The sequence below is a fragment of the Myxocyprinus asiaticus genome, chromosome 36 (genome assembly GCF_019703515.2).
Source record: "Myxocyprinus asiaticus isolate MX2 ecotype Aquarium Trade chromosome 36, UBuf_Myxa_2, whole genome shotgun sequence".
Classification (NCBI taxonomy): domain Eukaryota; kingdom Metazoa; phylum Chordata; class Actinopteri; order Cypriniformes; family Catostomidae; genus Myxocyprinus; species Myxocyprinus asiaticus.
Window position 1 is genome coordinate 22993059 of NC_059379.1, and position 27394 is coordinate 23020452.

The 27394-nt window shown below is 37.8% G+C and overlaps 3 protein-coding genes across 8 annotated transcripts; all 3 read left to right on the forward strand.

Annotated features, from left to right (window-relative positions):
- Positions 1-4: 4 nt before the first annotated feature.
- Positions 5-5050, forward strand: LOC127426919 (mitochondrial import receptor subunit TOM22 homolog). Of its 4 annotated transcripts, none has more exons than XM_051674063.1 (5): positions 5-23; positions 499-598; positions 2190-2308; positions 2409-2526; positions 4206-5050. In XM_051674063.1, the coding sequence occupies exons 2-5, from the start codon at positions 506-508 to the stop codon at positions 4278-4280; spliced, it is 405 nt and encodes a 134-aa protein (XP_051530023.1). In that variant the 5' UTR covers positions 5-23; positions 499-505; the 3' UTR covers positions 4281-5050. The 4 variants fall into 4 exon arrangements, with proteins under 4 accessions (XP_051530023.1, XP_051530020.1, XP_051530019.1 ...); XM_051674060.1 differs by lacking the exon at positions 5-23 and adding an exon at positions 313-413; XM_051674062.1 differs by lacking the exon at positions 5-23 and adding an exon at positions 368-386.
- A 128-nt stretch (positions 5051-5178) lies between these two features.
- Positions 5179-11989, forward strand: dmc1 (DNA meiotic recombinase 1). Of its 3 annotated transcripts, XM_051674057.1 has the most exons (13): positions 5179-5945; positions 6816-6860; positions 6958-7104; positions 7193-7275; positions 7451-7503; positions 8925-8966; positions 9110-9182; positions 9284-9375; positions 9505-9578; positions 9690-9804; positions 10973-11033; positions 11149-11265; positions 11760-11989. In XM_051674057.1, the coding sequence occupies exons 1-13, from the start codon at positions 5889-5891 to the stop codon at positions 11827-11829; spliced, it is 1029 nt and encodes a 342-aa protein (XP_051530017.1). In that variant the 5' UTR covers positions 5179-5888; the 3' UTR covers positions 11830-11989. The 3 variants fall into 3 exon arrangements, 1 of the variants encoding a protein (XP_051530017.1); XR_007894874.1 differs by having other exon boundaries at positions 10196-11265; positions 11760-11781; XR_007894875.1 differs by lacking the exon at positions 11760-11989 and having other exon boundaries at positions 10196-11033; positions 11149-11234.
- A 2950-nt stretch (positions 11990-14939) lies between these two features.
- LOC127427289 (eukaryotic peptide chain release factor GTP-binding subunit ERF3A) lies at positions 14940-26417 on the forward strand. The gene is made up of 14 exons (XM_051674798.1): positions 14940-15298; positions 16817-16858; positions 20485-20721; positions 20895-20928; positions 21025-21102; positions 21279-21459; positions 22633-22787; positions 22870-23010; positions 23189-23282; positions 24604-24684; positions 24883-25056; positions 25151-25240; positions 25374-25542; positions 25712-26417. Exons 1-14 carry the CDS (start codon positions 15133-15135, stop codon positions 25762-25764), a joined length of 1695 nt encoding a protein of 564 aa, XP_051530758.1. The 5' UTR covers positions 14940-15132; the 3' UTR covers positions 25765-26417.
- Positions 26418-27394: the final 977 nt, after the last annotated feature.

Sequence of the window (27394 nt, forward strand, 5' to 3'; positions counted from 1 at the left end):
ACAACCTTGTATAACTCTCATAGGTATCATTTCTCTTTTAGCCGCCACATGATTGTTATTTCACAGTGAAGTGATTTGTATTGTACGTGATGTGGGCTTCCACACTTCAGAAGTATAAAATCTGAAGTGTCTGTGACAGCAAGGTTGGAGTTACTGTAATATAGTGTAATAAGTGTTTTGATGAAAAGCTAACGCGAACAGCATTTTTGTGTAAGATATAAAACTTTCATTAATATATACAGTATGTTTTAATATACTACTACGCAATCATTTTCTGCAATAAGACCTTCATGTCCATAGGTGGCGCAATGTGTCTTTGTGCTTCCTTACAAGAAGCCGGAGAGGTACATCCGCCTCACATGCAACACAAGTGACCTCAGTTTTCCGTGCGTGATGTCTGGATGTTAATCGTTGTGAGCATGTGAAACGTACCTTAAACAACCACCTAGTCTGTTTACAATTATAACCAACATTTAGTTGACACTCTTCTTGTGTCAGGTTTTAAATGGCTACGATCCAGGAGCTCTCTCCAGATTCAGGCCGTGCGGAGACTCGACCCCCTGAAGACGAGATCGAGGGAGATGAAGAAGATGAAGAGGTATGCCTTACTGGGTCACGGAAAATTATAAAGATAAGAAAAATTGTAGTTCGTTTTGTGCTTTCATGGGTGAGTTTCGCTACTTTATGGAAACCCTCACCTCACCTCATTAAGCGCATGTGTTTTGACACAAATGACACCTGAGATAATTATGGTTCTTAAAGGGATAGTTCACCCAACAGTGAAAATTCTCCTCATTTACTCACCCTCATGCCATCCCAGATGTGTATGACTTGACTTTTAGAAGAAGCTCTGTAGATCCATTCAATGCAAGTGAATGGTGGCCAGAACTTTGAAGCTCCAAAAAACATATAAAGGCAGCATAAAAGTAATCTGTACCACTCCAGTGGTTTAATCCATGTTGTTAGAAATTATATGACAAGTGTGGGAGAGAAACAGATAAAAATTTAAGTCATTCTTTAACGTAAATGTCCACTTTCTTCGGCCCTCCTAAGTGTTCCTCCTCCTCCTCCTCCTCTTCTTCTTCCCGTTTTATGATGGATTACAACCAGCGTAAAAAGGTGTATACCGCCACCTTTTATATCGGACTGTGTAGCATCAAGGCTTTATTCTTCTACTTTATATTCTGATTTGTATCTGTGTTTCTTGCAGGAATTTAAAAATAGCCCTATTTACTTTATTTAGTTTCTCCTCTGTTCCTAGAATTCCCTTAACACTCCATTCTCTTCCCACTTTAGTCATCATATCTATAAGCTTTGATCTCTTCTTACTATACTTTATACACTTCATAATCACGTTCAACATTTTCTTTACATTTACATATTATGCATTTATCCGTTTTTATTTTATTCATGAGGAATAAAGTATTGTTTAATCCTGTGTGTCCCAAACTAAGTCTGCAATAAATTACTAAATTACTCTCTTCTGCATCTGTTATTGAATGTTTTGATTTTAACTGATGGGTGGATTTTGTTAGGAGTTCCTTTTCTTTTGTTTTTTTATTTGCATTTTTTTGTGCATAGTGCCACCAACTGGGTAAGGAGGAGAATTTATAGTAAAAAAAGAAAAAAAAGAAAAAGGACTTAAATATTGATTTGTTTCACACTCACGCCTATCACCCTCACTTCAGAAGATATGGATTTAACCGATGGAGTTGTATAGATAACTTTTAAGCTGCCTTATGTGCTGTTTGGGGCTTCAAAGTTCTGGACACTATTCACTTGCACAGATATTCTTCTAAAAATCTTCATTTGTGTTCAGCAGAGGAAAGTCATACACATCTGAGATGGCATGAGGGTGAGTAAATGATGAGAGAATTTTCATTTTTGGTTGAACCATTCCTTTAAATCGGTTATTAACTTATAAATTACTCTGTTATGATCTGTGTGTTAATTCACTAAGTAATAACATGCATATACTTTTGAATATCAATCATAACATTTTACTTAGACAAAGCACATCATATTTTAATATTTAACATTTACGAAGCTCTGTAACTTGAGGCTTTAAACTGTTTAAAAAAAAAAAAAAAAAAAAGCAGAACATGTTTGTCTGAGCGTGATTAATTTTTAATTTAAAGAGATCCAAAACTAATGTTATGGTCTCTTATTTATTATTTCTTTTTTCACAGCTGGATGAAACGTTGCTGGAGAGGCTGTGGGGACTAACTGAGATGTTTCCAGAATCAATGCGCTCAGCAGCTGAAGGATCTGCCCAGTGTTCGCTGTCTATAGCCAAAAAACTTTACAGGTGGGCTGCTTGCAGTTGACCTCAATGAAAACTGTCAAATCATTACATTTTTGACTTGACATGTAAGGATATGTTTTTCCCTTCCTGTGCTTTCCTTCAGTTTCTCCTGCTCAGCTCTGTGGATCGGTACCACTTCCTTTATGATTCTGGTTCTGCCGGTAGTCTTTGAGACTGAGAGGTTACAGCTGGAACAACAACAATTACAACAGCAGCGACAGGTACAGAATAGTAGCAGTAGCATAAATGTGAACCCTTTCTTTGTGACAGCTTTTGACTGTTTAACTTTTAATCAGTGAGAAAGAATGTGATGTATTCATTCCATTTCTTTTAAATGTTGTAGATTCTTCAGTGCTGTTATATAGCCTTTGATAAAACTCAAGTGATGCTCACAACCTCTGTTTTTAGAAGTTTGCTTAAATGCCCTCTTGCACATGAAATACCCATAGAAATAATCAGAATTGTGTAGAATTTAGCCTATGTATTTTAAAGCATGTGTTTTCTGTGTCTTTGCCTTGTCTTTGAAGTAGGGCTGCACGATTATGACAGAAATCATAATTGTCAGTTATTTCCCTTGATATTGTAATTACGATTAATAGAGTTTGTTTACATTAAAATACTTATTTTGTATAGGGCAACTGCATGCCATATTGTTTATGTAGGCTACACATCAAAAATAAGCCAAGAATTGTGTACCTGAACTACTTTTTGCTGTTGTCCCTCTCAGCAACACAATTAAAAAAAAAAAATTTCAACTATTGAATACATTTTACACAAAGCAAGCAACAGTTAATGCTGTTTCTCTGCAAAAAACATGTTGTAAATAGAACACTTTGACACAACAGGAATAGACCTAAACAAAATGCTGTAATCAACTGTAATTGTAATCTTGATTATTTAAGTGTGCAGCCCTACTTTGAAGAGATATCACTGATAAGAAGTTTGCCATTTAATTTCTATGTTTACTGTGGTGAGGCCATGGTCAAGCGCCCATCTGGGGAGAGAGAAAGCGGTAAGGACATCCACAAACGGACGGCTTGGTCAAATGATTTAATAAGACCTTAAAAATTATGATTCGTAAGTTCGTACACAAAGATGGCAAAGGAGGAAGCTGGGACTGGCTTGACAAACACGTAGACATTTAATAAACACTTTTCAGGGGGCCTGGGTAGCTCAGCAAGTAAAGAAGCTGAATACCACACCTGGAGTTGTGAGTTCGAATCCAGGGCATGCTGAGTGACTCCAGTCAGGCTTTCTAAGCAACCAATTGGCCCGGTTGCTAGGGTAGGTAGAGTCATATTGGGTTAACCTCCTCATGGTCGCTATAATGTGGTTCTCGCTCTCGGTGGGGCGCGTGGTGAGTTGTGCGTGGATGCCACGGAGAATAGCATGAAGCCTCCACACACGCTTGGTATCCGCGGTAACGCACTCAACAAGCCATGTGATAAAATGCAGGGATTGACGGTCTCAGACGCGGAGGCAACTGAGATTCGTCCTCCGCCACCCGGATTGAGGCGAGTCACTACACCACCACGAGGACCTTGAGCACATTGGGAATTGGACATTCCAAATTGAAAAAAACAAAAGAAAACAAAGCACTTTTCAGTGTGTAACATAACAATAACACGCACTGCTTTTCAGCCAGCTACGTATGAACATAGAGACACACACACAGACAGGCTTCGTGCATCTCTCTCTCGCCTGCCGCTTTCTCCTCTCCTTTAATACTCTCGCCACCCATCATTGGACCGCGAGACCGGTGTGGCACACAGGTGGAAGTCATTCACCACTTATCTTCCTAGCCTCGCTCTGCCCAGACATCTCTCGGCCCTGCCCTGCTCGCCACATTTACATTTTGCTTTGATTTTTGAGTAAAATTCTCCTTGTTCTGCTTTTGCAGATTTTGTTGGGTCCAAATGCTGGCATGTCTGGGGGAATGCCTGGAATGATGCCTCCTGCTCCTGGAAAGTTGTGATGAAGGATATAATGTAACATAAATGAGTTGCACAACATTAAGATGATTGGAGACCTGTAGAAGAAAGGGAAAGAGAGATTGAGCAGAAACTGAAGAAAAGAAGATGAAGTGGTTGGTCACCATCAAGAAGTCATTACCTTGTTATGGCTGTGTTCAAAGGACAGCATGATGACTTTACATGAACTTCCTTCTTTCTCTGCCTTTCTCACAAAAACATTCTGTATAGACTGATGTCCAAGCTCTGACCTTTTACTTTATATAGTTATCTGATAACACGTCTTTCAGATTGAGACTATAGCAGCTTTTTGAGAGTATTTTGACTTTGTTGTAGATGCACTGTATTTCCAAAGGACTGTTCAGTTTATCGCTCAATGATGGCCATTGTAACACACTGTATTGTTGCTTAAGTTGTAGTAATATTTGACATCATTTAAAAGATATGCATTTTTTTAATGAGGGCACACCAAGCCCAGTGTTGATTGAAATTATCTGTGTCTACAGATTATGGTGGTTTCTTTGTTGATTTAGAAATGTTAAATCTATGGAATTGGCTATCTACCAACAGTGTCTTTTACAGATCGAACATCATGCAAAGCTTCAAAATGTGACTCATGAGACAAGAACCATACAGTGTGCAGAATCATTGTGAAATATATTACAGAAATACTGTTTTTTCAAAACATAGTCAATGTGTTCTTTGTCACTAAATTACCAATAGATTAATCCGGTGTGCTCCACATGGCAGCAGGAATAAAATCAAGTCCATCTTTGCCATTTGGTGTGATGTATTTTATATTGCAGAAACTAAAATGGCGTTTGCAATTTATTCTTAAGTTTTAAAGTGAAATAATTGCGACGAAAAGCAAAGCCCAAGAATCGCGGGAAGCGCTCCTCAATCAGCGCTTTTAGGCAAAATAAAAGTCAATCCTCTGTTGCACACTAGTTATGATAGTAATAAAATAAAAATAAAAACATTATTTACAGCACCGCGATATTTGCATTTATTTAATGAAGAATATAACTTTACAGCAGACAAAAACGTAAGATTTTTTTTCAACAAAAACATTTTCATGCTGGTTTCCTGGAATATATTTTCTATTCGTATGTCACAAGCGTCATAGACTGGTTAACATGCCAGATCTGTTATCGATTAAAAAAAAGATACAAATACATTTGAAAAGTATTGTAAATTGTTAATTGCAGTTAAAAATTAAATTAAAATAAATCAACTTTGACAGCTGTCCAAGATATGTCAGAGCGCGAGACAGATCCCCGCGCGCGCTCACTGACAAGTGTCACTCCGCGCGAGAACACGAATAGGTTCTGTCAGCGTTCTCTGAGGTTTAAACGTGAGGTCAAATGTAATTTTATATTAATTTACTTAGGTCACCCATTTATCGAGAAACGTGAGACTAACTGTGCTTTTGAGAGGTCGAGACCAGTACTTTTGAAATAGCCTGCTAACATAATAAACAGGTATATGGTTAAATTGCTAGCCCTCAATTGAACAAAAGATTTTTTCTAAATACTGACTGACTGACTGACTCACTTAACTCGCCACCGAAACAGTTTATATTATTGTTAATATTCTTTTAACCCATTCATAGTATGAAGGGTATGGAAGACCAAGTTTTGGAGGAAGAGTCGGGCTTTCAGGATGATGAGGTGATTCACATTAATTTCTCTGAGGCAGCTTGAGTCAGTGCAAATACAAGAGGGGTCTTGTATGTATAGACAATATTACCTCTTTTAAATGCAGTTTTTAAAAAGATAGTTCACCCAAAAATTCTCTCATCATTTACTCACCATCATGCCATCTTAGATGTGTATGAATTTATTACTTCTGCAGAACACAAAAGAAGATTTTTAGAAGAATATTTCAGATCTGTTGGTCCTCACAATCCAAGTGAATGGTGACCAAAATTCAGAAGGTCCAAAAAGTAATCCATAAAACTCCAGTGGTTAAATCTTTGTCTTCAGAAGCTATTTGATTGGTGAGGGTGAGAAAAAAAATCAATATTTAAGTTTTTTTTTATTATTATTATTTTTTACCAGCCCCGACAGTAGGTGGCTGAAAGTGAAGGTCACTTCCACACCAGAATGTGAAAGTGAGTGTAGATTTACAGTAAAAAAAAAAAAAGAATAAAAAAAAGAAGGACTTAAATATTTATTTGTTTCTCACCCACAACTATCATATCGCTTCAGAAGAAATGGTTTAAACAACTGAGTAGTATGGATTACTTTTATGCTGCCTTTAAGTGTTTTTTTTTTTTGGAGCGTCAAAGTTCTGTCCACTATTCACTTGCATTGTATGGACCAACAGAGCTGAGATATTCTTCTAAAAATCTTCATTTGTGTTCTGCAGAAGAAAGTCATACACATCTGGGATGGCATGAGGATGTGTAAATAATGAGATTTTTTATTTTTGGGTGAACTATTCTTTTGAGCATGGAAATTTACTGCACAGCTTATTTGCTTTTTACTTATTTGTTTGTATATAAAATTATAATTTTGTTCCTATAAAAATACCCACAGGAATCCTTTTTTCAAGACATAGAGCTCTTACAGAAGCATGGCATTGTAAGTAAAATTACTTGGGTAGTTAAATAATGTAATTGTTATGAAAGGTATGAAAATTTCATGGCATTGACTCTGATTCTTGTCCCTCTCCCTTAAGAACATGGCTGACATCAAGAAGCTGAAGTCTGTGGGGATTTGTACTGTGAAAGGGATCCAGATGACCACACGCCGTGCTCTCTGTAATGTTAAGGGACTGTCTGAGGCTAAAGTGGACAAAATAAAGGAAGCAGCTGGAAAGTTGCTGGTAATTTGATGTAACCTGATGAATGTATTAGCAAATAATTGTCTTTGTGTGCCTAATTTGATTATTTTGTCTTTAAAATTTCATGCAGTATTGTGGATTTCAAACAGCTTCTGAATATAGTGTGAAAAGGAAACAAGTCTTCCACATCTCAACTGGCAGTTTGGAATTTGAGTAAGAAACAAACCAACCAACCAACCAACCGATTTATAGATCTAAAACCAACAAGCAGTCCACATGACACCTGTTGTTTCAAGGTTTAAAAGAAAAAAATGAAAAAAGAAATTCTGATAAGTATCTTATACCTACTACATATGAAAGGAGGAATGCCATTTCATTTCTTGTATAGTAAACTCCTTGGAGGAGGTGTGGAGAGTATGGCCATTACTGAAGCTTTTGGCGGTAGGGTGCTTTTTGATGCTCTGTTATCTTTTATCATCTTTGCCAGAACTATGTGTTATGCATTTTACAACCCCAATTCTGAAAAAGTTGGGAGAGCGTGGAAAATGCTAATAAAATAAAAAGAAGTGATTTGTAAATTCTGTTCACCCTGTGCTATATTAAGGCACTTTAATATTTTAAAATTGCTCTGAGAATTTCAAATCAAATCAGATGATTTGGGGGAGGTGCTGAAAGGAGTTTCGCCCAGGGCGCCGTACAAGCTAGAAACGCTACTGAGTGTTTACCACTGTGTAAAATCACCATTTCTTCTGTAACACTTATTAAACATTTGGGCACTGAAGACAGAAGATTGTTAAGTTTAGCAGGCGGAATTTCCCCCCATTCATCCATAATGCAAGTCTTCAGCTGTGCAGTTGAACTTTTGGAGACAGGTCAGGACTGCAGGCAGGCCAGTCTAGCATCTGCACTCTCTGCCTATGCAGCCATCCACTTGTAATAATGCATAGGGTATTATATAGGGTAGTATGTGGTTTGGCATTGCATGGGACATCCCTGGAAAAGATGGTGTCTGGATGGCAGCATATGTTGCTCCAGAATTTGTGCATATCTTTCTGCATAAATGGTGCCTTCATAGTAAGTTACCCATGACATAGGCACTGACACACCCCCACATCATGACAGACACTGGCTTTTGGACCTGACACTGATAACAGCTTGGATGGTCCTTTTCCTTTTTGGCTGGGACAACACAACGGCTGTTTTTTCCAAAAACTATTTGAAATGTGGACTTGTCTGAACACAAAACACGATTCCACTGTTCTACTTTCCATCTCAGATGAGACCAAGAAGAGAATTTGGCACTGCTTCTGGACAGTGTTGATGTAGGGCTTCTGCTGTGCATAGTAAATCCTTAACCTGCATCTGTGGATGCAGCGGCGAATAGTGTCGACTGACAAAGGTTTACCAAAGTATCCTCGAGCCCATGTCTTGCTATCCATTACAGACGCATTACGGTTTTTAGACATTGACGTCTGAGGGATCGGAGATCATGCACATTCAGAAGTGGTTTTCCACTTTCCACAGATCATACTGCCTGGATTACAAGTGCATGTCTGCGTCAGCAGTGCGGGTGCTAGATTGGCCTACCTGCAGTCCTGACCTGTTTCCATTTGAGACTGTGTGGCCCTGTACAATTGCACAGCTGAAGGGTGTGTGTATATTTTTTATTAAATTCTCAAGGTAACACATCAAATAATGTTTTATTGTAGTGCTTTCAATATAGCACAGGGTGAATAGAATTTACAAATCACTCTTTATTAGTATTTTCCATACGGTCCCAATTTTATCGGAATCGGGATTGTACTTTAGTTCATTTATGCAGAAATGAATTAATGTTTTATTGTCTTGATGAAACCTTTCAGAGTTCAGAACTGGAAAGACTCAACTCTCTCACACACTGTGTGGTAAGGTTCTGCTCTTAAAAATAGATATCGTGTTTTAATGTAAAATGTGGAACGTAGTACTCATTTAAAAACAATTTAAAAAATAAAGCTTGCTCTGATTTTGAACTGTTAACCTCACTCAGTTTCTATTTCTTTTTGTTAAGTAACTGCTCAGCTGCCTGGAGAGTATGGGTACACCGGAGGAAAGGTCATCTTCATTGATTCTGAAAACACCTTGTATCCCTTCCGCATTTGCTTGTTTTGTGTCAAATTCATCTCATGAAATCTTTTAAATATGAATTAGCCCATCTTTTCTCCTTAATAATTGTGAACACCAGTCGCCCAGAGAGGCTGAGGGACATTGCTGACAGGTTCAATGTGGATCATGAAGCTGTATTGGATAATGTGTTGTATGCCCGTGCATATACAAGTAAGAACTTTCCATTAAGTAGAAATGTTCCCACTTACATTTTAAAATGCCATTTTACTTTGGAGTACAGCAGGCTAGCAGATGAGGTGCCATAGAGTTTTTCAAACTGTCTGTCTGTTGCACTCATAGGTGAGCACCAAATGGAATTATTAGACTTTGTTGCAGCCAAGTTTCATGAAGAGGGAGGTGTCTTCAAGCTTCTGGTATGTCAGAGGGATAGAAGGAAAAAACTTATCATATAAATGTCAACTTGCCAAAGTTTGTCTTTTTTTTTTTACATAATCTTGTGGCCATCAACAATTGATTTTCCACAGATAATAGACTCAATTATGGCTCTTTTCCGGGTGGACTTCTCTGGAAGAGGTGAGCTGGCTGAAAGACAGCAGAAGCTTGCACAAATGCTCTCTAGACTGCAAAAGATCTCTGAAGGTCTGTTTTTCTTAGCAAAAAGCATCTATTCAATGAAAATTATTAACTGATATTCACTGCCAATCACACTGACTCATGACTTTTAATGACTTGATGCTAGAGGTTGACCGATAGTGGATTTGCCATTACCGATAACTAAGGTGGCGGAAGAGACATATAACTGATTAATCGGCTCATAGTTTTTAAAATCGATTTATAGAATGATCAAAAATGTCTTAGTCTTACCTTGCTGTGACAGGCACAGTCATTGAGGATACAAGAGTCCAAAATGAGTAAAATCCCAGATGCAGTTTATTGTTATACCAAATCCCAGTAATAACCAGAAAAAAATGAAGAGTAGGTGCATGACACAGAACTTTTTTTTTTTTTTCCAATTTGGAATGCACTCTAGGTCCTCGTGGTGGCGTAGTGACTCACCTCAATCCGGGTGGCAGAGGACGAATCTCAGTTGCCTCTGCGTCTGAGACAGTCAATCCGCGCATCTTATCACGTTGCTTGTTGAGCATGTTACCGTGGAGACATAGCGTGTGTGGAGGCTTCACTATATTCTCCGTAGCATCCAAGCACAACTCACCACGTGCCCCACCAAAGAGTGAGAACCACAATATAGCGACCACAAGGAGGATACCCCATGTGACTCTACCCTCCCTAGCAACCGGGCCAATTTGGTTGCTTAGGAGACCTGGCTGGAGTCACTCAGCACGCCCTGGATTGGAACTCACGACTCCAGGGGTGGTAGTCAGCGTCTTTACTCACTGAGCTACCCAGGCCTTCCTAACACAGGACGTTTATCTTTAAACAAGCCCAAAGCACACCAGGGACTATTATTTTGAAATAACGGAGACTTGGCTGGTATAGATTTTTTTGTTTTTTGGAGAGCTGTGGCTCAAACTGTGCTTTTCTGCTTGGGTTTTGTGTTCTGATATAGTTGCACTGCCACTAATGCTAGTTCATCAGCCATACAGAGGACAACTCAAATTGGTATAGATTTTTGCCAATAACCAATAGTTCCAAAAAGCAACTATCGGCATCGATTGATCGGTAAAGCAGATATATCAATCAACCTCTACCTGATACTAGTCAGTTTTATCGACGGTTAATTAAGCTGATGGTCTTAACATGTGGACTTTATTCTCTGGCCTTGTGCAATAATATTTGTGGGATGTAGAGTACAACGTTGCAGTATTTGTTACCAATCAAATGACTGCAGATCCAGGAGCTGGAATGACGTAAGTATAGCAACGATCATTAAAGTTTGGAAAACAAACACATTCAAGTGCTACACATCCATGGAAATGGAATGTCTTATTGCTCTTCAACCTAACTGGAAAAAATTGCTCTTAGATTTCAAGCAGATCCCAAAAAGCCTATTGGAGGACACATACTGGCGCATGCCTCCACCACACGCATCAGCTTGAGAAAAGGACGTGCTGAGCTGAGAATTGCCAAGATATTTGATAGGTAATTTATTTATACTTTGTTTCATTCGCTCAACTAAGATAAAGAGAACATGATAGAAGACATGATTGGTTTTCAGTGGCAAGATTGATAGGCATTAAATCTTTTCAGTTGATGTCATTTACATCAATTGTTGTTTTATAAAATATTTATTAAACAGGGATGCAAACTATTCACCTTTTGACTAAGGTTACTTATTTTAAAGCTAATTAGCTAACTGTTTAGTATAATTTTCAACAAATCACTTGAAATGGGTACTGTAAGTATAAACACTTAAAAATCTTTTATTATAACAAACAAATCAACTGAAAATATACACCTTGGAACACCTGTTATGACTTTCTCACCTTTTATGAGTTTGCATCCCAGATTGAAATTCAGTAATAGATACAGTTAGTAATAATTATAATATTACACATATATTAACATATTGAATTAGTATAATTCAAGCTATTTGGTTAAAAAGCTTGCATCTTAAAACTTATGCTTTTCAACAGCCCAGACATGCCAGAAAATGAGGCTACCTTTGCCATTACTGCTGGAGGAATATCAGATGCTAAAGACTAGAAATCTTCACAGAAAATCCAGTGTTACACAAATGGAATTCTTCATTTCCCAAGATTATTCATGATGTAATCTGTTCAGGTCAACACATATAACAGTTGTATGTATGTATGTATGTATTTATTTATTTATTTGTGTTTTTAAGAGTTTATCTGTTATCGGTTCCACAGTATTTAGAAATGTAATTTTGAAAAATGTAAAGTATTTTAATCATTAAAAAATAATAATAATAATAATAATTACGTTTAATAAAAACTGTTAAATATAAAAACGACAGCCGTCTGTGAGTGAGTCATCTGCTCTTTTTTCATTGTTGCCTTACCATAATGGCCTTTATTTTGGAAAAATTGTTGCTGTGATAGCCAGCCATCATCACACATGGTCGCTGCTATCACAGTCCACATTTATGCACTGTACGCATGCAAGATCCAGGATTTATTTTTTAAATGCTTTATTGTAACATTTCACATAACAGAAGAATTAAAAGGGAAAAAAGATAAACAAGCAAAGAAACAGAAAAACATAAATAACTATATACAAAGGGGTATTAGAACATTCAAAAGCCATAGATGAAGGGGTATCTAATATGGGTAGAAGTTCAAGCCTCTACAGCAGTCCAGAGTCTTTGTTGCCTTGGTGTCACTACTACAGCTAGCTAGCTACAGAGGGTCCTCGCTGCATGACGTAGTGGATCTAATCCTCTGCGTAGTGGATTTTGGTGACGTAGTGGATGTTTTGGTTTTTATGCGTTACACTGAGTACATTATTACGTAGTATTAAAGTATTGCATTGAGACATTTGTTTAATATACAGTGGTGTGAAAAAGTGTTTGCCCCCTTCCTGATTTCTTATTTTTTTGCATGTTTGTCACACTTAAATGTTTCAGATCATCAAACAAGTTTAAATATTAGTCAAAGATAACACAAGTAAACACAAAATGCAGTTTTTAAATGAAGGTTGTTATTATTAAGGGAAAACAAAATCCAAACCTACATGGCCCTGTGTGAAAAAGTGTTTGCCCCACCTGTTAAAACATAACTGTGGTTTATCACACCTGAGTTCAATTTCTCTAGCCACACCCAGGCCTGATTACTGCCACACCTGTTCTCAATCAAGAAATCACTTAAATAGGACCTGCCTGACAAAGTGAAGTAGACCAAAAGATCTTCAAAAGCTAGACATCATGCCGAGATCCAAAGAAATTCAGGAACAAATGAGAAAGAAAGTAATTGAGATCTATCAGTCTGGAAAAGGTTATAAACCCATTTCTAAAGCGTTGGGACTCCAGAGAACCACAGTGAGAGCCATTATCCACAAGTGGCGAAAACATGGAACAGTGGTGAACCTTCCCAGGAGTGGCCGGCCGACCAAAATTACCCCAAGAGCGCAGCGACGACTCATCGAAGAGGTCACAAAAGACCCCACAACAACATCCAAAGAACTGCAGGCCTCACTTGCCTCAGTTAAGGTCAGTGTTCATGACTCCACCATAAGAAAGAGACTGGGCAAAAATGGCCTGCATGGCAGAGTTCCAAGACGAAAACCACTGCTGAGCAAAAAGAACATTAAGGCTCGTCTCATTTTTGCCAGAAAACATCTTGATGATCCCCAAGACTTTTGGGAAAATACTCTGTGGACTGACGAGACAAAAGTTGAACTTTTTGGAAGGTGTGTGTCCCATTACATCTAGCGTAAAAGTAACACCGCATTTCAGAAAAAGAACATCATACCAACAGTAAAATATGGTGGTGGTAATGTGATGGTCTGAGGCTGTTTTGCTGCTTCAGGACCTGGAAGACTTGCTGTGATAAATGGAACCATGAATTCTGCTGTCTACCAAAAAATCCTGAAGGAGAGTGTCCGGCCATCTGTTTGTGACCTCAAGCTGAAGCGAACTTGGGTTCTGCAGCAGGACAATGATCCAAAACACACCAGCAAGGCCACCTCTGAATGGCTGAAGAAAAACAAAATGAAGACTTTGGAGTGGCCTAGTCAAAGTCCTGACCTGAATCCTATTGAGATGCTGTGGCATGACCTTAAAAAGGCAGTTCATACTCGAAAACCCTCCAATGTGGCTGAATTACAACAATTCTGCAAAGATGAGTGGGCCAAAGTTCCTCCACAGCGCTGTAAAAGACTCAATGCAAGTTATCACAAACGCTTGATTGCAGTTGTTGCTGCTAAGGGTGGCCCAACCAGTTATTAGGTTTAGGGTGCAATCACTTTTTCACACAGGGCCATGTAGGTTTGGATTTTGTTTTCCCTTAATAATAACAACCTTCATTTAAAAACTGCATTTTGTGTTTACTTGTCTTATTTTGGCTAATATTTAAACTTGTTTGATGATCTGAAACATTTAAGTGTAACAAACATGCAAAAAAATAAGAAATCAGGAAGGGGGCAAACACTTTTTCACACCACTGTAGCTTAGATTTTTAAAATGGTCATAACCATGGATTTCTTAAATTAATTTTCCTTGTTTTTACTCTTCACCCACAGAAAACAAATATATAAATTAAGCAATATACTTCTCACTATAACGTGATCCTCATTTTAACATCTTCTCCGCTGTACATAAATGCCATGGGGTGAATTATTTGTATTTGTATATTAATATATAGTGGTCAAACATACTTGGAAGTTTGCAAAAGTGAAATTAAAGTGAGTCTGGAGTGCTTTAACAATGACGCGCTCAGCACAGGAAACCGAATGGAGCACATCTGTTACTCTGAGCACGAGTTGTGGAGCACAGAAATGCTCTGAATACACTTTAATAATGCTTATACACAATACAGACAAAACAGAGCTACGTGCGTAGACTCTGAAGCGAACAGCTTGATTTATCTATTAATTTATTTAAACCATCGTAACCCTATGCGATTAAATAATCGCACAATGTCATGCCTTGATTTTATTTGAATTAATTGTGCCGCCCTAATATATAATAGGTGTGTGTTATATGAATATATACTATATTAATGACCGTTAATAACGCTACAGTAATAAAACAAAACGTGTGAATACGCATGCGCTTTAAAACATCCACTACGTTACCAAAATCCAATACGCATGAGAGTAGATCGACTACGTCATCGCGCTGCAGTGTGCAGGCGAGGAGTACTTGCAGAGGTGTCGCATGAAGATCTGGCGCCCCCTGCACCATTTCAGCACATTTACGAGTTTCCCAACCCCATAACTGACCTGGAATAGATTCTAAAAACACGGCTGATTTGGTTTCGATAACAACTACGTCGTAAGTTATAGCGCAAGCCGCTAGAAACATCAACCATTCGCGTTAAAGCCACTATGGACGCCGGAGACACAGCCCCTGATTCATGGGAACAGGAGGACGATGTTGAGGCCACGGCTGATACCGAACTTCAGTCCGCCTTCACCGGGCTCAACGTCAATGCTCCAGAATTCGTTCCATCCTTTCTTTCACTGGGTCCACCGGAAAATGCCACGTCCGATGGTAAAGTGACAGCGACAATAAATGGGCTGACAGCATTGATACGGTCTCACCATAAAAGGGCTTTTAGCTGTAAATGTTTATAGCAGGTTAGCCGAAGAGATGCCAGCGTGTAGTTGACCGTTGTGTTTACGTTAGTGAAATAAAGCTTGTTTTAATGTATCTAGGCTAGGTGCTGATTTGTAAGATGTGTCTTTAAAGGCACTTTGATGCACATTTATGTTCCGTCATCAACTAGAACCGGTTTAGCCGCCGACTTCACATCAAGACGTTACATGAACAGTTTCTCCTCTCATTCATTTCATGTCAAGTTTATCCGCGATAGCCTGACATATTCAAAATGCGATAAGTACATAACTAATTGTACAAGAACTGGCACTCCCTTAAAGATTTGTGCGAGCAACAGCTGCCAATAGTGCTGTGGAGCCTGACCGAGAGTGAACACTGGGATTCCTGTGACTCTCACATTATGTAAAGTGATGAAACCAGTTCTGTAAGCCCAAATCTGTCATATTTATAGATACATGACCTGCTAATTTTCAGGTCATTTAGTTGAACTATGTTACACAGGGATGTAGATTTCAGGTAGGGCATGTTCAAACTTTCAGAAAAGCATAACATTGTCCATTTTACAGTTCAATGTATTTGAGCTGTTAATTTGTTAAAATTGTAATTTTTACAGTCGTTTTTGGGTTTTATGGTTTACAGTGATACTTTGTCATGGCAACAAAGTTGCCAAGTTGGATAAGATAAGGTTAATAAGTGATTTTATCACACTAAAATCATGTTAATGTTTTGTGGCTATACTTTTAAAACAGTAAGTATTTTAATGTTAACAGATTTGCCAAATTTACTTCCATTGTAAGTGCCTCACTGTAGCCCAGCCCATCAGTGCACATGCAGTTTCGCCAAACCCACTTGCGCCTAGACTTGGTGCACGCTTGCACGAAAAACCAAAACTTCATGGCCATGCCCTCTGACTTTGCGCTTGTGACTTATGGCTTAGTGCTAGCGCTCTTAAAATAGGGCCCATAGTGTTCACTTTGGTGATTTTTTTTTTTTTTTTTACAGTTATACAACTGAATGAATGTTTGGGAAGATCATTGAAATATCTATTCTTTTTGTGAATTAGACCAAATTACTGTCAATCTAATAGGACTAATATATGCTATTTGGTGGAAATTAAGATCTCCCTAGATTGATTGATTGATTTCTTTTATTTATACATCACGAAAACTCAAAAGTTGTGGAGTAAATTGAACTTAGTTATACATGTAAAGTTTTACAATCCAACTTACATTTTTCAGTTAGTACAAACAATTTGCATTAATTTGAGTAAACTCAGATTGCAGCAAGTTGCCTTATTTAAAGTTTTTATACAGAATTTTTTTTTTACAGTGTGAGCTGAACAGCCCATTTAAGATTAGAGGCAACATCATTTTAATAATGTTAAAACACTCTAGCTTTATAATCAGGTATAGTATGATGGTATTCAATCAATACACCTGTTCCTGTCCACAGGCACTGATGCAGTGGCCAGCATGGAAATCTCAGAACCAGTGGGTAAGTCAGTGTTTTTTGGAGAGGCTCAAACTTTGCTTTTCTGCTTGGGTTTTGTGTTCTGATATAGTGTTGCACTGTCACTAATACTAGTTCATCAGCCATACAGAGGACAACTCAAGCTTTTTACATCAGTACACATGTGCCCATATTACTGGCCTTATTTATCCCTTTACTTACACTTCTTGTCACAGCCACTGACCCAGAGAAGCGATTGACAGCGTTTCCTTGAATGTAGGGAGTAGTGCTAATTTATTTAGCCCTGTTTCCAGCAGTAAAGTTTATTTTTGATATATGTTATTTTGTATGCAAATTGAGTATTCTTTTATTCCCATGAAACCTAAACAAATCAGAGCTTTAAATCCAATGTGAGAAACCAGTTGGAAATTCCAATGTGTTCATATACAAGCATACACTGAAAAAATGGGAAAACGCAGGTTGTCAGATTTACTAAATCATGTTATTTGTGATCTAAACCAGTGTTTAGATCCAACCTTTTTTGCCATAAGCACCCCCACAACACCATAGTGTTGCCACGGTGTATGGTGTTACCGGTTTTACTCAGTACAAGGGACCACACCGCTGTGAAATTTTATACCGGGTAAAAGGGAGAAACCTTATGAATGGAACTTCCAATATCAATACAATAGCCGAATGAATAGAATAGTCTTAAATAAAGAATAGTTGCCTAACGAAGAGTTTGCAACCCATGATAAATGAACCTAAATAACGCATTGAAAGCCTGATGTTCTTTAACAACATATCAAATTACACAGGCAGCAAAGTACACGCACTGACAGAAGATGTTTAATTGCAGGTAGCGAATATAATGTGCATGGTGGGTAACTGTACTGTTCGCGTTATTTCCACAGTATTTTGTTGTGAGCGCAACTTTGCAGGGTCACTTTATATTTAGCCTATACATCTGTGATTAAATCATAAAATAATACAAAAACACTTTCACTTCGAACCATGATTTATATTTCAGTGATTATTATCATATTGTAATTATTATGTTTACATGTATAATTGTTTTTAGATCTTAATATGTATTAGTAATTTTCCGCCTGTCGTCATAGACGGATACTTGCATGACGGTAAATGGAAAGGTGGTTATATATGAGTTTCTCGTTTTTTTAAAATAAATGAATTTAATTGGGGGCCTGAGTAGCTCAGCAAGTAAAGACGCTGACTATCACACCTGGAGTCGCAAGTTCGAATCCAGGGCGTGCTGAGTGACTCCAGTCAGGCTTCCTAAGCAACCAATTGGCCCGGTTGCTAGGGTGGGTAGGGTCACATGGGGTAACCTCCTCGTGTTTGCTATAATGTGGTTCTCGTTCTCGGTGGGGTGTGTGGTGAGTTGTGCGTGGATGCCGCGGAGAATAGCGTGAAGTCTTCACACGCGCTATGTCTCCGCGGTAACGCGCTCAACAAGCCACGTGATGAGATGTGCGGATTGACTGTCTCAGACGTGGAGGCAACTGAGATTCGTCCTCCGCCGACCAGATTGAGTCACTATGCCACCACGAGGACCTAGAGCACATTGGGAATTGGGCATGCCAAATTGGGGAGAAAAGGGGAGAGAAAAATATGTAAAATAAATGATTTTACAATGCAAAATCACTAAAGCAAAAATATTAACAGATCCCTCAGCCAGGGGGTTAACAATGTAATTGGATATTGTGATATATATATATATATATATATATATATATATATATATATATATATATATATATTATTTTTATTTTTTGATAAAAATATCATTAACATATTTTTTGCATATCGCCCAGCCCTAGGAGGGAACAAAACAATTTATTCACACACATTCATTACCCTTCAGAATCAGCTAAACTGGGTCCTGGGATGAAAGGTAATAAAACACCAACATTAAACCAGCAACAACCCACAATAAGTGATGTATTTGCCCGGACAACGAAATACCCATGGGTGTCCCATGATGGAGAGAATGCATGGATGAAGTAGGTTCTTTGCCAAAGAGATGTTGCCCTTCACAGCTGTTGAAAAGCTATCTTTTAAAAAGTTAAACAACACACATTTTAATTGCACTTAATTTTTTCAGTTTTATTTGAATTTTTAGTTAAAATAAATCAAGCTGCCTTGAGTTATTGTGTAGGCTATTGCAAAATGAAAATTACCACATATTACCACTTAGCGTCCAACCAGCATTAATACAGGTGTATTTGAACATGAACACTGCACCGGTGTGAAAACTATGATATCTTGGCAAGTCTACAGCACCATCAGTAAGGGTGATGCACCCCTTCATCGACACAGAACCAAAGATGTGTACCAAAGACTATATCATTTAACATTGTCATTAATATTGATTAGTATGCATTTTAATCAATTACATTTTGGGTATATTATAGTGATAATGTCCATTTTGCTTACGTAGGAAAGAATTAGTCTCTTAACTAATGCTGTTAATTATACAAGGGACCTTCTAACTTGTAATTGGGGATTTGTATTTGCATGAGACTTGATGTGGAGAGTAAAAATTTATTTTATGCGTTTTTGAGCTAGATGATAAAAGGGGCATACTTAATCGTGTACAGCATTGTTATTTTTGGGATTCACAACTGATTCTGCTATGCAGGGTTACAGTTGTGTTGAAGAGTGGAGCTTTTGCTTAGGTTGAGGACGGGTACACAAAAAAAATTTATATTAGTAAAAGCTGCTTTACTCAAGGAGCAATTACTGCTTAGCATTTAGCATGCTAATGAACACTAATGTTAGCTAATTAAGCATAACCATATAACATAAATCAGTAATGTGACAAAAAAAAAAAAAAAAAGTAAAACTGAAGAAATTAATCATTTTAGGGACATATATTAAATCACTTTGAGGCTACTTAATTGGGCCATTTAAAAATAACTTTATTCTGTTATGTTGAAATTTTATGAACAAATTATGTTTTCTGACAAAGAATAAATGAGCTAAACTACAAGGAATAAATAAGTTAATGTAACTTGATTCATGTGGAACCAATGTACATGATTAAATCATGTAAATTCAAATATTTTTCTATACTATATATTTAATATATTTACACAGTACTCCATGAAGTCAGTTGTTAGCTTGATTCTTCTTTCTAGAAAGGACCACACTGTATATGTTTAGTGAAGTGCCTTAGTTATTAAAGGGACTTGCTGTGGTTCCGTAAAATGTTAAGAAGTTTAATATTTGTAATAGCATAGAAATCAGTTAATTAAAATTCCTTTTCCTTAATTTGATTACATTTTCCCTTTCTGGTCTATGTGATTTATGTTGAGTCCTCAGGAGTTTGTTCTTTTTTACTGAATATATACAGTAGTATCCAAATTTAAAACTAATATTTTAGAATATAAAATATTAGAATTTCTTTTTTTCCCGAGATGGTGCTAAATGCTTTTCTTTTACTAAACAGCTGAGCTGACACAACTCGCATGACACATGTATTTGATTGAAATTTTGTCAGATCATACAGCATTATTTTAAGAATTGTTTTTGGTGGCTTCTTTCCTGATTTTCCTGGAACATGTCCTTCTGTTTCAGTAAGTAGTCTTAACTTTGCACCTTGTGTTTATGTGCACTAAAATGCTAAATCGTGCCAACTGTCCCCACAGCTGCAGTGGAGAACGGAGAGACAGATGCCAGCACAGTGGAGACGTGGGAGCAAAAGGACGAGCCGGATGAGGAGGAGCCAGGGGGTGGAACCCCAGCAGAGACGGGATGCTGTGGGGACGAGGCACATGATGAAATGATGGAGGAGGACGAGGAGATGCCCATCCCCAAACTGCCTCCTCCCCCACCGGACGCCCCTAAAAAAGAACATGTTAATGTTGTGTTCATTGGACATGTGGGTATGTTTGTTTGGACTATTATGACCCACATTGCAGTCCATTTCCTGTTTTCTATTGATATTGTTTACATTGTCATTTAGGGTTAATGAATGATCTTTTTTGTAATGAGCCATAGGGATTGCATAAGGATCATTGATTGATATATTTACTTGATTTATTTTTATTTTGTTCAGATGCAGGCAAGTCAACAATTGGTGGACAGATCATGTGAGTGCGCCATCAGACTTTATAACAAAGGCATAAACTTTGTAATACAGTACATGCAGTGCATATTATATGAATTGGAATTTGTGGTTCCTTAAGGTATCTAACTGGTATGGTGGACAAACGAACGCTGGAGAAATACGAACGAGAGGCAAAAGAGAAGAACCGAGAGACATGGTGAGCAGGCTGTGTTATTTATTCAAACATGTGTTCTGGCAAAGTCGATCTTACAAGTCAATAAGAGATTTTCAAATATTCATCCCTAAATTCAAAACTTGTTGAAGTGTAATGTTTTGTTCAGATAATGCAGTTGGGGTTGAAGTGACATGTCTACAATCTGTTTGTACTTGCAGGTATCTTTCCTGGGCTTTAGACACAAACCAAGAGGAAAGAGACAAAGGGAAAACAGTAGAAGTTGGAAGAGCCTACTTTGAAACAGAGAAAAAGCACTTTACTATTCTTGACGCTCCAGGCCATAAAAGCTTTGTACCCAACATGATCGGAGGGGCATCCCAAGCTGACTTGGCAGTGCTGGTGAGTTCCTCCTGAAGCATCTCCTTTGTTTTCTTCACAGCAGTGACTGATTATTGTTAAAGGGATAGTTCACTCAAAAATGAAAATTCTCTCATTGTTTACTCACCCTCATGATATCCCAGGTGTGTATGACTTCACCAGAACACATTTGAAGAAAAAATAGAGAAATATCTTAGCTCAGTAGGTCCTTAAAATGCAAGTGAATGGAGATTTCTCTTTTAAACTCCAAAAATCACAGACAGTGAGCATAAACGTCATAGATACGACTCCAGCGGTTAAATGAATATCTTCTAAAGCGATACGATCACTTTTGGTGTGAAAACAATTATCAGTATTTAAGTACTTTTTAACTATACAACATCGCTTCCGTTAGGCTTCACGAGAGGGTGGAGTCCAAGCGGTCTCTCGTGTGACGTATTCCGTTGCCACGATACAGACGTAATCTCACATTCTCCACTCGGTTGAGACATCAAGGAAAAGCACACAAATGCACCATTGTGAGTAAAGAAACCGATAAATACAGATCTAAACCAAATTAACCAAGCTACTATACAGCGTTCCTCCTCCTCACTTGTAAACAGCGCTGCTCTTCCGGCTGTGACACACTTGTTTCAGTTCTTGCGTGTTTCAAATGCCAATGCGATTACATCACACGCACATACCATATCTTTTTCACACCAAAAGCGATCGTGTCGCTTTAGAAGACATTCATTTAACAGCTGGTGTCGTATGGATGGTGTTAATGCTGATTTTCTGTGATTTTTGGAGCTATAAAAGAGGAATCTCCATTCACTTCCATTTTAAGGACACATTGAGCCAAGATATTTCTCTATTTTTCTTCAAATGTGTTCTGGTGAAGAAAGAAAGTCATACACACTTGGGATATCATGAGGGTGAGTAAATAATGAGAGAACTTTCATTTTGGGGTGAACTATCCCTTTAATAGCTCTTTAGCTAAACTGTGCAGGTCAATGCCAATTCATTTTGTAAATACTGCTTGTTGGATTGAGAATGCTATATCAGAAAAAAAAAGTGTTTTATGATCATTTCAGTTGTCAGATTTAGCCCTTTTGAGTTAAGCTATAAAATACTGTATTTAAAATAGTTCTTGATTTTATCATGCCTAGATTTATTGACAGACACTTACAAAACACTCTTTCTTTTTGTCTTCAGGTCATCTCTGCCAGAAAGGGCGAGTTTGAGACCGGTTTTGAAAAGGGAGGTCAGACAAGGGAGCATGCCATGCTGGCCAAAACAGCTGGAGTCAAACACCTGATAGTCCTCATCAACAAAATGGACGATCCCACTGTGAACTGGAGTTTGGATAGGTACATTTATTACAGTTCAACTTTATCCTTGTATTGCAATCTTGTCTTGTCTTTGACCGATTGCTACACATTTTCCCTGCAGATATGAGGAATGTAAAGAGAAGTTAGTGCCATTTCTGAAGAAGGTGGGCTTTAATCCAAAGAAAGATATTCACTTCATGCCCTGCTCTGGAATGACGGGAGCCAACTTAAAAGAACCTTCCGAGTTGTGCCCCTGGTATACGTAAGTTATGCTGAACATAGAACAATCTCTGGCTGTGCTACTTAAATTTGTAAAGTAGAATTTCTCGAACTATTAAGAACACATATGTAGTGTTGGGTAAAAATAGTGCTACTAATACATGCTGCAAAACTCTGCTGTCTGTGTTTGATAATTTACTCATTCCTGCAACTCTTTGTAGGGGATTACCATTCATTCCACATCTAGACAGCTTGGCAAACTACAACAGATCAAGTGATGGTCCTATCAGATTGCCAATTGTAGACAAATACAAGGTAAAATGGTATTCATATCTTAATATTTAAAGTATAGTTTCATGACTCTATTGTGCTCACAGGTGTGAAGAATGTAGAATGTAGACTCTATATTCCAGTTATGCATGTGTTTACTCTTACCAAGGACATTTGCATAAGTAGCATGTTTCTTAAAGCTGCATCAATTCAGCTGAAATGTTATGCTAAGATGTGAGTTTTTTTTTTATTTATTTTTTTATCAAGAGTCTTCTCCAAATACTGCTATTATCTCAGTTTATAATGATGATTCCCATTTATTTAAATACAGCCATGTGGAGGAATATTTTGGCAGGAAAAAAGCACTTGTATAATGAAAGGAAGAAATTGTGTTCTCAGCTGTTCTCTTCTCAGTGAAACTGAGCAGGGTATTATGAAACCAAGAAGCAACACTTCGTCCTGTGTTCAGCTCATGTAATGATTAAGTTCAAGTTAAAGGAATAGTTCACCCAAAAATGAAAATTCTCTCATGATTTACTCACCGTCATGCCATCCCAAATGTTTATGATTTTCTTTCTTCTGTAGAACACTAATGAATATTTTTAAAGGAATATTTCAGTTCTGCAAGTCCTTACAATGCAAGTGAATGGGTACCATAATTTTGAAGCTCCAAAATCACATAAAGTCAGCATAAAATTAATCCATAAAACGCCAGTGGTTTAATCCATGTCTTCAGAAGTGATATGACAGGTGTTGGTGAAAAACAGATCAATATTTAAGTCATTTTTTACTATCAATCTCCACTTTTACTTTCACATTCTTCTTTTGTTTTTGGCAATTCACATTCTTAATGCATATCACCACCTACTGTGCAGGGTGGAGAATTTATAGTAAAAAATTACTTGCATATTGATTTGTTTCTCACCCACACCAATCATATCACTTCTGAAGGCATGGATTTAACCACTGGATTCTTATGGATTACTTTTATGCTGCCTTTATGTGCTTTTTGGAGCTTAAAATGTTAGTACCCATTCAGTTGCATTGTGAGGACCTACAGAGTTGAGATGTTCTTCTAAAAATCTTAAATTGTGTTCAGCAGAAGAAAGTCATACATATCTGGGATGGTATGAGGGTGAGTAAATAATGAGAGAATTTTCATTTTTGGGTGAACTATCCCTTTAATTTAAGCCTTGCTTGGTTTTTCAAGAGAGCTAGCAGTTACCACCAGAATAATTCAGAAAGTATCTATAACAAGATGGAAAACATCTTCAAATAAACTTGACAACCATAACATTTGATAACCAAAGAAAGACTAAATGGACTCTACAATGCATTTTTGTCTCATTTATAATCTCCTGTTTAGGACATGGGCACAGTAGTGCTTGGGAAGCTGGAGTCTGGAAGTATCGGCAAAGCACAACAACTTATTATGATGCCAAATAGGGTAAGATTGCACTAATCTACATTAAGCATGAGAGAATACACTTTCCCCTTTAGTTTAGCAAATACAACAGGCTGTTATGGCATTGCTATGCAAAAATGTCTCATACAGTAAGCATGTAATATGTATCTAAAGCAACTGTTTCACAGTATAGCAGTGTCTTGAATTATCACTGACATTGCTTTTATTCTTATTTCCCAGCATACGGTGGAGGTGTTGAGTCTGCTCTCTGATGATGTGGAGACAGATTATGCCGGGCCTGGTGAAAACCTGAAGCTCCGGCTCAAAGGCATCGAGGAGGAAGAGATTCTCCCAGGCTTTATCCTATGCAATGCTGAGAACATCTGCCACTCAGGGCGCACTTTTGATGCCCAGGTAATGATTCTAGAGCTGATTTGGTGTAGTCATTATGATTATTTTCTCTTGTTTTGCCAAATGTAATGCCTTTTTTCTCCTTCCTCGTTCACAGATTGTCATTATTGAACACAAATCCATTATATGCCCAGGTTACAATGCAGTACTACACATCCACACCTGCATAGAAGAAGTGCAGATAACAGTAAGTTATTTTGAGCGGCCTACTAAAACACATACACATAAGCCTAAAACATTCGTTCAGAACTTCACAATGGAGAGCCCCATGGTTTGCATGGTCATGTTAATGCTTATTCTTCAAAAACCTCCCTAAATAGGCCTTAATCTGTCTGGTGGACAAGAAGACGGGAGAAAAGAGCAAGACTCGCCCACGCTTTGTAAAACAAGACCAAGTATGCATCGCCCGTCTTAGGGCTGCAGGAACTATCTGCTTAGAGACTTTTAAAGACTTCCCTCAGATGGGGCGGTTCACCCTGAGAGATGAGGGTAAGATATAAAGAAAAGTTATACAGGACAAATCAGACATCATCCATGTTGATACACGTGTAGTTTGGAGATGATATTTTCAGCTGTATTTCACATCAAACAAAGTCTTTGAAAGATGTATTGTCTGAATACTGAATAAAGGTAAAATTAAGATGTTATTCATTTATAGGTAAGACAATCGCAATTGGCAAGGTGCTGAAGTTGGTACCCGAGAAGGACTAAATGTTGATAAAAGGACTATCTTGGAGCACTCTGGGACTGAGGAGGATGCAATGGTGTGCCTGCCAGATGTCCTCCAAACTGTTCCATCTTCCCACTGTGGATCAGTCTAAAAAATTACTTTGGATAAAGGACATTATCAAAGTGACAGTGTCAATTTTAGAAAGAAGATTAATATAGAAAGACAAGCTCAGTGTGACAGCTTTCTCATATTGAGAGCTCCACTATGCCACTCATGTAGCCCCATTTTTTTTTTTTTTTGCCAGTTTCTGGTACACATTTAATCTAAAAATGGATGCAATTTTCTTTTAAGGCATTAGCTTTTTAAATTGTTTGTTGGAAATACAGATGTCAGAAAGGGTCTTGGTGTCATCCCATTAAAAGGTTAATGCCTACCTGTGTGCCCCCCCACCCCCAAAAAAAAGAATGCTGGGTCTCTGATTGCACATCACATTGTTACAGGATTATCGGGCAGTTAGAGACTTTTGACTGTTCATTGCGGCATGAAATAAGGTCCATACAGGGTCTACGCTTGCCAATAACCTTGCTCTTTTACCTGGCAAGAGTGGTTATTGTCAAGTTCATATTGAGGGCAGGCCATACCAGGGATGCCTGGGCACTTCAAATAAAATGACACTTATGTCAGAGATGTATTTATGCACAAGGTGACCAGATTAATTTTTTTACTGTAATGTCATTATATAACAAAAGACAAATGCACTCGAGGATAAAAATAACTCTGGTCACATCAACTGGTGTAATTTCTGAATAATCCTGTTGGGGGATGTAAACGTCGAACTTTCAAAAAATAAAATGCTAAAAATAAACGAAATATGGATAATTTTGTTTTAGCTTTTGTCCATTGCATTCATATTCCTGGAACTCACGTTGCAGTTTAGGAATTCCCTATTAATCAGACCACATATTATTCTGCTAATGTTCAATAGTTCAGTTGAGGCTGGAGGGCGCTAGAGAACGCCAAATGGGCACAATTAAAGGAGTATTCCGAGTTCAATACAAGTTAAGCTCAACTGACAGCGTTTGTGACATAAATGTTGAAACCACAAAAATTAATTTTCGACGTGTCCCTCCTTTTCTTTAACCAAAAGCAATAAATCTGAGTTAAAGTGACTTAAACAATATGAGCGTTAATGATTTTAATGAGACAAAAAGTTACGTCCAATTTTACAACTTCGTTACAATGACGATATATCATAACACCATAAACCACAAAACTCTAAAACACCCATAGATGATTTAAAAAAAAAAAAAAACTTTACTGCTCAAATAATACAGTAAAATTGTATTATTAGTGCAAGCATGAAAATAAAATGCAGTAAAGCAGAACGAATGTGGGAATGTGGTCTGATCAGATGAATCACGTTTTCTTTTAGATCATGTGGGCGGCCGGTTGCGTGTGCGTCGATTACCTGGGGAAGAGATGGGATGTACCATGGGAAGAAGGCAGGCCGGCGGAGGCAGTGTGATGCTCTGGGCAATGATCTGCTGGGAAACCTTGGGTCCTGGTATTCTTGTGGATGTTACTTTGACACGAACCACCTACCTAAAGATTGTTGCAGACCATGTACACCCCTTCATGGCAACGAAATTCACTTATATCAGTGGCCTCTTT

Excerpts from the sequence above, each read along its gene's own strand:
- LOC127426919 (XM_051674063.1), top strand. The coding sequence starts at position 506 with ATGGCTACGATCCAGGAGCTCTCTCCAGATTCAGGCCGTGCGGAGACT. Across the intron at positions 599-2,189 it reads GAGATGAAGAAGATGAAGAG|CTGGATGAAACGTTGCTGGA; the intron begins GTATGCCTTACT and ends CTTTTTTCACAG. Across the intron at positions 2,527-4,205 it reads AATTACAACAGCAGCGACAG|ATTTTGTTGGGTCCAAATGC; the intron begins GTACAGAATAGT and ends CTGCTTTTGCAG.
- dmc1 (XM_051674057.1), top strand. The coding sequence starts at position 5,889 with ATGAAGGGTATGGAAGACCAAGTTTTGGAGGAAGAGTCGGGCTTTCAG. Across the intron at positions 7,276-7,450 it reads ACTGGCAGTTTGGAATTTGA|TAAACTCCTTGGAGGAGGTG; the intron begins GTAAGAAACAAA and ends TTTCTTGTATAG. Across the intron at positions 7,504-8,924 it reads CATTACTGAAGCTTTTGGCG|AGTTCAGAACTGGAAAGACT; the intron begins GTAGGGTGCTTT and ends GAAACCTTTCAG.
- LOC127427289 (XM_051674798.1), top strand. The coding sequence starts at position 15,133 with ATGGACGCCGGAGACACAGCCCCTGATTCATGGGAACAGGAGGACGAT. Across the intron at positions 20,929-21,024 it reads ACAATTGGTGGACAGATCAT|GTATCTAACTGGTATGGTGG; the intron begins GTGAGTGCGCCA and ends TGGTTCCTTAAG. Across the intron at positions 25,543-25,711 it reads GTTCACCCTGAGAGATGAGG|GTAAGACAATCGCAATTGGC; the intron begins GTAAGATATAAA and ends ATTCATTTATAG.